Source organism: Coloeus monedula, assembly GCF_965178545.1.
Source record: "Coloeus monedula genome assembly, chromosome: 15".
Lineage (NCBI taxonomy): Eukaryota > Metazoa > Chordata > Aves > Passeriformes > Corvidae > Coloeus > Coloeus monedula.
Window position 1 is genome coordinate 4,819,616 of NC_138795.1, and position 10,290 is coordinate 4,829,905.

The 10,290-nt window shown below is 44.5% G+C and overlaps 1 protein-coding gene across 3 annotated transcripts; it reads left to right on the top strand.

Annotated features, from left to right (window-relative positions):
* The first annotated feature begins 7,635 nt into the window (after nucleotides 1-7,635).
* Nucleotides 7,636-9,502, top strand: MED7 (mediator complex subunit 7). Of its 3 annotated transcripts, none has more exons than XM_082291292.1 (2): nucleotides 7,636-7,665; nucleotides 8,553-9,502. In XM_082291292.1, exon 2 carries the CDS (start codon nucleotides 8,571-8,573, stop codon nucleotides 9,261-9,263), a length of 693 nt encoding a protein of 230 aa, XP_082147418.1. In that variant the 5' UTR covers nucleotides 7,636-7,665; nucleotides 8,553-8,570; the 3' UTR covers nucleotides 9,264-9,502. The 3 variants fall into 3 exon arrangements, with proteins under 3 accessions (XP_082147418.1, XP_082147417.1, XP_082147419.1); XM_082291291.1 differs by lacking the exon at nucleotides 7,636-7,665 and adding an exon at nucleotides 7,762-7,894; XM_082291293.1 differs by lacking the exon at nucleotides 7,636-7,665 and adding an exon at nucleotides 7,871-7,907.
* The last annotated feature ends 788 nt before the right edge of the window (nucleotides 9,503-10,290 follow it).

Consider the following 10,290-nt stretch of genomic DNA (forward strand, 5'->3'; position numbering starts at 1 on the left):
GAGTCTGGTGGAACGTGGGTAAACAGCAAGATAAAAGAAGTATTTTCATTAGTTTGATATTTCTGAAAATAATTCCAATGATGAAAAATCATTTATTGGTGCTGAGTTTAATGTAGCATTAGGGTATAAGGAGGCAGCTCCCTACTGCTGATGTATTTTTAGACTGTTTGCAAGCTCAAAAGAAGATGCTAGATTTATTTTAAATATAGTTCACGAGGAAAAAAATACCAGAACAAATATCAGAATTGCAAAAAAGTGAAGATTTGGTTGTTTCAGGGCAGTTCATAGACTGAGGTGGGAACCATAGAATATACTGTTTATCCCTCCCCCAAAAAAGTGGCATATCCCTTCCTTGCTTTATATTTTTTAGGCAGTAGGCTCAAGGGATCATTTAATGTTCCTTGCCAATTTTGTTCAATGCTAATTAAGAACCTGAATTTGCCATAAAACCACAATTTAAATATAGCACTTAATGAACAGATTTGTAGAGACTTTGTTGAAGGCAATGCAGAACCATAGGACAGAAACAAGGACAAACTGAAGCTGTTTGCACAGCTGATGCCTATAAAAAATAAAATAAAAATAAAAATAAAAAGTAAAAAAATAAAAATAAAAATTAAAATTAAAAATAAAAATAGTTGTCTTGCTGAAGACAAGATGCAGCAGGTATTGAAACATTTGTCATGCTGAAGTCCAGAAAACCTCTGCTTCGTTCTCGGCAGAGTGACTGAGTGCCAAGAAACCCTTGTGGTGAGATGACACAGGCGTGTGATCTCCTAAAAAAGCATCACTGCTGTCAACGGGGATTTCATACCTATTTGTAGACTAGGATCAATGCTCAGGCCAAATTTTCCAATTCTTCTACAAGCCAGTCTGCCTCATGCAGTAGACGTGTACCAAATATGCAGAGTTTGATATGAGTTTTCTAGAATTGAGCCTTGTGTGAGCAGCAGCTATTCGGATAAATTCCAGACCCTGCACCTCCAAAATATAGGACCACCTTTGTGTGCTCATAAATTTCTTTATGTTTGAGAATTTGCTGGTTTAAATTATGCTCAGAGATAATTTTTTGGTAATAAATAAAAAAAAATGTGCAGTAGGATGCCCTGATAAACTTACGGATTTCAGTGTGCTTGTAACACTGAATTACCGCCAAAAAGGTTTGGATCTTGATCAACAAGTATTTCACTTGATTTGTGTCAGTACAGATGAGTTTATAATGACAGTTTTTAGCAGCATTGCATTTTTAGCTAGTAACACGTATTTAGTACTATGACTCCTTCTAGTCTCTTCTTCACCCTAATTGTAGTTAGTGTGCAGTTAGCCTTATCAGAAAACTGAACATAAATAGAAATACAAGGGTGTGGCATTGCAGCTCTACAGAAGAAGCAAGAAGCAGAGGACAGCGGAGAGTTGAGAAGCCAACGTGGAGACGTCTGAGGGGAGTGATGCTGCTGGAGATGGAGGATGTGGGAGGAGAGGAGATTAACCAAGGTGGTGAGTAGTGGGGGGAGAGCTAAGAAATTCTTTGAACATAGTGACTGGCAGCTTGATTTGTTCATGAGATAAGAGATGAGTTCTCAGAGGGACACAGAGAAGGGAGCAATTTGATCAAATACACAGATGGGGGCTTGGCAACTGCACTTCATTTGGTGCAAATATGGCATGATGTGGCACCATGTCTGACAGGAAGGGGCTGTGAGGGACCAGATAAAAGGTAAAAGAGAGAAACAAGGAGAAACTGAGAATATAGACTTGACACAACACATGCAGGAAGATGCACAAGAAAATAAGAAAATAATTGCAAGAAAATAATCATAGATTTTGTCCCAGAGTGTTAGAACTAGGAGGACTTAGCAGGAGAGATCAGCCACTCTGAGTTTTACATGGCTTAAAGTGAAGGTGGGCCAGCTAAGAGAGTAAACAGGGAAAAAATATGAATGACCCTGAGGCAGGAAACAAGTTAACACAGCCAGATTTGGTTAAACATGGGATTTGATACAAACACAGATTTCATATAAACACAGATTTGAAATAAACACAGGTGTTGGTTTCAGTGAGAGCTGCTAACTAGTTCTGGTTTGCAATACCTTTGTCAGCTGATAACTCTGCTGAACTGGGGAGGAATGTAGGGGCTGCCATATTTTTGTATCCACTCTTGCCACAGATGTACCCCCTCATTTTTCTTTTTTCACTTTAATTCCAAACCCTATGTGTAGCAAGCACACAAATACTTGAGTGTAGCAAGCCAAAACCAGAAGCGAATGCTAAGTCTAAAGAATGTATAGCCAGGTCGACATGGATAAACAAAAACCATATGGTTTAAGAATTGTATTTATATTTAATTGTCCATTTAGGAGAGAGCAACCTGTTTAAGTGTATTTGAACTTCAAAGATCATTATTTCCTGACCAATTTTTAAATAACATTCTTTGTTCCTTTCATGACATAAATAATTCGTCATTATCCATCTGGGTGAATAAGGGTTATAACCCTTTTAAAGAAAGCCTCAGGCACTGAAGTGCTTCAGGACCCTTCTACAGCAGAGTACAATATATAACTAGATATACAGATATGTAGATATATAGATATATAGATCTATAGATAGGTAAAAATGCACCACTTGTCTAGGACCAAGTGGCTGCAGAGCTGGAATATGTGAGGATATCTGCAGAGCTCTGCACACAAACTACAAAGCCTTCCTGAAAAGGCTCCTCAGGAGGGCTGGAATATCCCATTCACACAAGTACCTCATTTCTGGAACCTGACCTTGTAGCATGATACACTTCTACACTGAATGCTCCTTTCAAGAATTTTGGCAGCACTTTATATTGCACGGTACAGAAATTCTGTATCCTTAGTAGAAAAGAATTAAATATAACTGTCCTGAATATCTTAAAACCACTGTAAGACTAAACTTCAAGATGAGGGGTGATGAATTTTTTAGGTATCCTACATCTTCTCTGCTTCAGTGCTTTTATAAACCTTGCTACCATGTATCCTTTGACACTTTTCTGTCCATACACAGGAAAATCTGAAATACTTGAAATTATTAAGATTGAAGTTTGAACTGCTGTGTGCTCTAAATACTCTTCTGTGCTGGGCAAGTTGAGGTTGCAGGTAAAGTTCTTATCAACTGTGGCCTCAATGGACTCCCTTTTTTCTTTCAATCACCTTTGTTCTTTCCTTGCTACCTCCTGCCAACTGCTCCATTTCTGTTTCAAAAAAATGTTATTTTATGGATTGGATTTTTTTCATAGGGGTTTTACCCAGATTATTCAGTTCTCACTTTGATTACTGAAGACTGTGAAAATCTCCCCACCCGCACATCCTGCTCTGATACTGAGGTTTATATCCTGAAGGCGGCAGAGAAATTTATAAAGTTAAATATAGATAATTTTTGTTGCTGTAAAAAAACCAGTCCGTAAGGCGGAAACTCTCTCTCCACTCTCATAAATTGACCTATATCCTTCTATCATGTGCAATATTTGTGTCAGGTTTACTGCCTGGGTGCCAGCTCTTCTTTTACACCAGCTGCTCAATATGATGATTATTACTCAACTTCCAAGCTTCCATAATTCAACCCATTTTGCTACTTAGCTTAGAGTGTGAGAAACTCTTATTTAGGTTACTCAGCTGTCTTGCTTCTTCGGCAGCTCATTATCACACCAATAAACATGGCTCCAGTAGACCCAAAGCACAAGACAGAAAGCTGCAGAAAGAGGGAAGAATTAGCCTGGTCTTTATGAGCCAGATGCATCCAGCTCTCCTCGAGGTCTTACAACTGCACCTTTGAATCCGTTCACACTGCTCCCAGTGACCCAGGGAGTTGCTCTTGTAGAAGCAGAGCAAGATTCTCCTGTGAACTGCTTGGGAGCCCTGGGAAAGTAGATGCCTTGTTCTGAGCATCTGCTGGGAGGATGTAGTGAATTACCCATCATTTGAATGCCTGAAGTGAATAACTCCCAGGGTTGGCAGTAACATAGAGAACATGTTTTATCCTGGAGAACTTGCACGGGGTTAGGACATGCTCTTCTGTGATGAAGGGACAATTAAGCCTTTCCTCAGCTGTTCTCACTTAGGCGAAAATCCAGAAAGAAAAACCGCGTTTCACGGGGGTCATACCCAAACTGGGAATTTGTTCCAGCTTCTTTTATTAGTGCCTGGCTATTGTGGTTCCTGTTTCTGTCTCCCTCTGAAGACAAAGGTGGGACTTGCACTGCTGGCAAAACATGCTGCAGATCCCATGGTTTACCCTGGCGATATGACGTGTTTGCCATACCCACGTCACTGATGGCTGGACAGGAATTGCTTCTTCCTGCCATGCAGATGCATTTTTTTTTTTGAGACATGTTCAAATAAGCACTTACCACAGGCATGTGAGCAAGAAGACACCCAGCATTAATGTCTGGCTTAAAAATCAGGTCGGGGGGCTGCTTCCAGAAACAACAGTACAACTACGAACATAGGAAAGAGTGCTGGCTGATTCTATCAAAATATGCCTGGATTTTGAGCCCCATCAGTTTACTAATAATAGTGAGATACCTGTTTTATTGCTAAATAACCATGAAAGCTCTCTTCTGATCTTTGAATCTGTTTGAACCTTGTAACAGGCTGTAGAGCAAGAAACAGTTCAGCTGTCACTGCACTGCACTGCATGTTGGTGTGCCCCAGTTTTCACATGATGGGAACATTAAACTCCTTTCCTACATTAGCAGGTGTGCCAATAGGCTGCAGCTGATATTTTAGTCCAAGGAGTCAGGAAGAAAAGGCTGCACAGCTCTGCACTGCAAATTCATTAACTCCCAAAGCCACAGCGGGAGACAGGGAGATGGGAATTAACCACAGCAGATGGAGACATAAAGCTTGGTTAAGTCTCCTTCACCCCCAACAGACTCCTTTTCTCTCACCCTCCTCCCTGGTATATCCTGCAACAAAGCTTGTAACCAAAAAAGGAAATTCCTGAGCTCATTGCTTAACCAGGCTGTAAGGTATAACCATAACCTACACCCAACAAGAGACTGGAACTGAGTTTGACTTTGGGGCTGTTTTTCAGTCAACGTAAGAAAAGCACACACATTTATTTAATTATTTATTGTTTAGAGTGCAGTAGCAGCAAAAAAATGAAAGAAATCTGTTGTAGCACAGAAGAGAGCAGTGCTGTTCTAAGAGCATGCTTAAAAACGGGGTTTATATTTACTGTGCTTGTACAATGTTTGGATTCCAGTTCTGCTAAAATAACAGCATACTGCAATGGCACACACTGTACACACTGCTGCTGAATTAACAGAACTGGAGTGCCTGCTACTGAAACATGCCAATTTGCATAAAATTAGTTATGAAGAAAATGAAAATAAACTTAACCAAAGCTGTAAATTAAGATATTGAGTCTTCGAGGCAGAGAATGTCATGGTACTGTTTCACCATCTGCTGAGGGGTGTCCAAGTTCATTCCTACAAGTTGGAGATGATGTAGGAATTGTACTGTATTATCAGTGGTAGACTTGTACTGGATAGTGTCCTTATGTCAGAAAAGAGCTGGAATGGAGCAGAAAGCAAACTGTAGAGTGCTACACTTGACACTCATCATCATTCTTAATTTCTCGTTTAGAACCACTGTAAGAAGTGTCAACAGCTCCTCGTGGGCTGGAAAGTGTCGTCCATGGGTCTTCTGAGAACCAGCCACACCACCAAGAACAAGACTGAAACATGCTTTTCTTATTTCATTAGCTGACATTATATCCCCTCTGTCTTGGCCACTGTCATATAGAAAATGAGTCAAGAATATCACAGAGATCAAGTAAAAATCCAAGTGCTTGGCTCTCGCTGCCTGCTCCCGTTTGAAGTCACAGCATTTTACATCCTTGCTGCATGGCTCACTGAGTGCAGGGCACTAGAGAATCAAGCTCAGCTCCTGTAAAAAGAATGTGAAAGCAAAGTCTGGAAAGCCCAGTAAAACCAAAGGTTTGTTGGTACCTCCTACTACACGGGTTATCTCATTTCTGGAGGCGATGGCTTTTATTCCCTGCCCGTCTTTCCGAGTATGATGTAACAAGATGATTTGAGACAAGATAAGAGCTTTCTGCCACGGAAAAGAGGAGAACCATTCCCCTCCCCATCTCCCCAACCTCCTCCTTTCCTTCTGCCTATGCACTCTCCTCTCTCAAAAAGCTTGCCCTGATGCTCACAGGGTACACAGCACAGTGTGTTGACTTAACTCACTAGAAAAGCTGAAAACTTAACCCAGAAAAACTGCACTAATATTTTCTGTGGGGTTTGGGGCTGCATCAGTTTGCTTTGCAATCCAATGCCCGATGGTGATGGTACAAGCAGTGACAAGAAAGGGCTGCACGGCCAGTGCAGGGGCTGGAGGAGCAGCGAGGGAAGAAAGGAGAGAGGGATGAGAAAGAAGGAATAGGGGTGAAGGAATGAAACCTCCTTTTCTAAAGCAGAAACGTCTTACTTACAGCATGGAGCTGCATCCTTGTCCGAATTCAATAAATTGCTTACAAATGAAAACAGATCAGCCTGTTTTATAGGCAGGCTTGTATGCACTGTAGATTGTAAAGTATAGCTTAGTTTGGAATATATAAATATTCAAGTCATTGTAAATTGTAAAGTGTAGCTTAGTTTGGAATATATAAATATTCAGATATTCTGTAAAATGTGAGCCGTGCATCTTTTCAAGGTTTCTAGTCAAATAAATGTTAACTATTCTGGATGTTCTTTGCATCGTTTTAGAAATAACTAACAGGATGCAAAGCAAGTATCATTCAGTTGGAACTTTTTTTGGGGCAGCGATCGATCTGGAAGAGTGAATCTGTAAATGACACTGCGTGTGTGGCGATGGGTCCCGGTCACACCAAGGCCATTGCTGCCATCTGCTGAGGGACAGAGAGCAGCACAGAAACGGCCGACAATCCTTCCCTGCTGGCCATTCCAGGGAGAAAACCCTGCAGAAGCGATGACAGCAAGCCCAGCTCCACCTGATCCACGGAAAAACTTAAACCCGCGATGTTAATTTCAATTCCTCCTAGAAGAGAACTGAAACAAAAGCAACGGAACCCAACCGTTTGGTCACGCTATGGTCAGATTTAGTGTATTCGGCTACAGGAAGGCTGCAAACACTTCTCGGGGGACCTCAGAACTCTTTTCCAACCTAATTGATTCTGTTATTCTGTGATTTCTGTGATTCTGTGTCTCCCAGCAGCGGGGCCGCCCTGACCCAGCCCCAGCCCCGTCCACCCCCGAGAGACGCCAAGCGGGTCTCTCCCGCCCCGGCAGGACCTGCCGCCTCAGCAGCGGCTTCTGGAGGGAGCCCCGCACCCTGAGGGAGCCACAAAGCCCTGAGGGAGCCACAGAGCCCTGACGGGGCCACAGAACCCTGAGGGGGCCACAGAGCCCTGACGGGGCCTGAGGGGGCCACAGAGTCCTGACGGGGCCCAGCGGCCGCGGAACAGCCCAGCCCAGCCCAGCCCAGCCCCGCCATGCCCGGAACGCCGCGCCTGGCCCCGCTCCCGAGCGAGCTGACTGGAGCAGCGCCTGACTGCTGTGCCCGGGAACCAATCAGAGTGCGGCACCGCGGGGCCGCGAGCCAATGGGGAGCGAGGGGCGGGGGCAGCCGGGCGGAAGCGGCGGCGGCGGCGCTGAGGGAGCGCGGCTGGCAGGTGAGGGTGGGAGGGCCCGTGTGGCCTCCGAGAGGGCCCGTGTGGCCTCCGCCGGGTCGTGGTTTCGGCTTTTGTCTCTTCAGTACTGGCGTGGCGAGTCCCGCTGTGGGGTTTGGGCCTCCGCAGAGCCCGGTCCGGCGTAGAGCAGAGCGGCGGCGGGTGTGGGCCCGGCTCGGTTCTTCTTGTGGGGTGCGAGTGAGGACGGGAGGCCGCAGGAGGAGCTGCTGAGGTCACTTGGTCTGGTCAGCCTGAAGAGCAGATTGAGGGGGGACCTCACCGCGGGCTGCAGCTTCCCCCCGAAGGGCAGCGCCCATCTCTGCCCTCTGTGCCAGTGACAGGACCTGAGGGAACGGCTGGAGATGTGCCGGGGGGGGTTAGGTGGATATTAGGAAAAGGCTTTTCCCCCAGAGGGTGGTCGGGCACTAAACAGGTTCCCCTGGGTCTCTTTGGTCATATAGCCCCAAGCCTGAAAGAGTTCAAGACGCCTTTGGGCAACGCTCTCAGGCACAGGGGGGGATTGTTGGGGTGCCGTGTGCAGGGCCAGGAGTTGATCCTCGTGTGTCCCTTCCAGCTCGGGATACTCTGATTCTGTGGGGTTTGCCCTCTAGGCCCTAGCTAAGGAAGGGGGTCTCCCTTCTCCCTTTGGCTGCCGAGTTTACAGACTGGTCTTTCATATTTAGGAAATTAAGTGTTCTGTGTGCTTCTGGTGCAGTTAATCCTTAATGAAAAAGTAATAGATTTGCCAGGAGTTTTCTGTATTCAGCACATGGATTTGTCTCTTCTGGCTCATTTTCTTACAGCCACCTCCCATATTTTGTCTTTGTTTATGTTTATATTATAACCTTGTGACACAAATTGTTAACTAAGTTTCTTGGGTCATTCCTTAGGCATTTCATCTGGCAAGAATGGGTGAGCCTCAGCAAGTGAGTGCCCTTCCTCCGCCTCCCATGCAATATATAAAAGAATATACTGATGAAAATATCCATAAAGGCCTGGCTCCAAAGCCACCTCCGCCTGTGAAGGACAGCTACATGATGTTTGGGAATCAGTTCCAGTGTGATGATCTGATCATTCGGCCCCTGGAGAGCCAGGGCATTGAGCGGCTGCATCCTATGCAGTTTGATCACAAGAAGGAGTTAAGGAAACTTAACATGTCTATCCTGGTCAACTTTTTGGACCTCTTGGATATCTTGATAAGGAGTCCAGGGAGTATAAAGCGAGAGGAGAAACTGGAAGACTTGAAACTGCTTTTTGTCCACGTCCATCACCTTATAAATGAGTATCGTCCTCACCAAGCCAGGGAGACACTGAGGGTCATGATGGAGGTGCAGAAGCGCCAGCGCCTGGAGACCGCGGAGCGATTCCAGAAGCACCTGGAGCGAGTCGTGGAGATGATCCAGAACTGCCTGGCTTCCCTGCCTGATGATCTGCCTCATGCAGAGGGGGGACTGAGAGTGCAAGTGGAACCCATGGATACTGATGATGGCAGCAACTGCATTGGACAGAGCGAAAAGCAGAGGGAGCGTTCTGGAGGCAAGAGAGATCAGGTTTTGGACAAAGATGCAGCCATGTGCAGCATTATTGATGAAATGACATGAAGAGAACACCTTGTTTTGTTAACGTGCCACAGTGAGAGGCAGAAGGGGTTCTGAGGCTACATGTTGTATTTTGTTTTGCTGTTGTATAAGCAGACAAAGCTTTTGTTGTGCACCTGTTGGAGGCTGTGAGTGACTGGGCAGATGAAAATGTTTAATGTTTTGTGACCTGTTCTTTTTTGGTAGAAACGAAAAAGTATAATTTTTGTTAAATGTATCATGTGAGGTGGTAGGCATGGATTAAAGTTGGTTTTTCCTGTTTTACTTTCTTTTGTCACTTCCTGCTTGTTTTCAGTATGCCATTTTATAATTCTGTATGCTCTGAGTCAAGAAAAAATACCTACAGAAATGGTGTTTGTTTCTTGTACAAACAACACACAGGAACTTGGAAAACAGGCACACAGAAACTCAAATTACATCAAGGCATTTCCTATGGTCTGTGTTTGAGGTGAAATCCAAAGCAGGTGGGTTAACTGTAGTTCTGTAACTCTCATATTCTTCTACTGTGTGACCAGAATGGCTTTCCTGGGATCCTGGCCAGCTGCCTTTCCTGTTCTTGCAGAGCAGTTTCAGGATCCTTCTGGTAATTAGCAGAATTGTTCCTCTAGCAGCTCTCTGCAGTTTCCTCTTTCCTCAGAAACCGCAGGAGCGGAGAGGAAGCCTTTTCTTAAGGAGTTCTGCTTCCAGCTGCTGCATGTGAAAATCACCCTTCATCCCTCTTTCTATCCATTCTTACCTACAGGTGTGTTGCTAATTATCTCTCAGCTATGTTAATCCCTTGGTTTTCCTAATTTTCACTTCAGAAAACCTGTTGGTATGGTGCCTCTGTTCTCCTATAAGGTAGCTATTCAAGGCAAGGTTCCAGTTCTAGCATCTTCCACTTATTCATAAATAACTCCTTAGTACTTAATTGCATCTGTATAAAACACTGTGGGGTAGATTAGCTGCTTCAGCAAAGAACATTTCTTGGCCCTTGATCACAGGTGCAGTTCTAGTCCAAACAATATCAAAAGACCAGCTATCCTTGAGG

Excerpts from the sequence above, each read along its gene's own strand:
- MED7 (XM_082291292.1), top strand. The coding sequence starts at position 8,571 with ATGGGTGAGCCTCAGCAAGTGAGTGCCCTTCCTCCGCCTCCCATGCAA.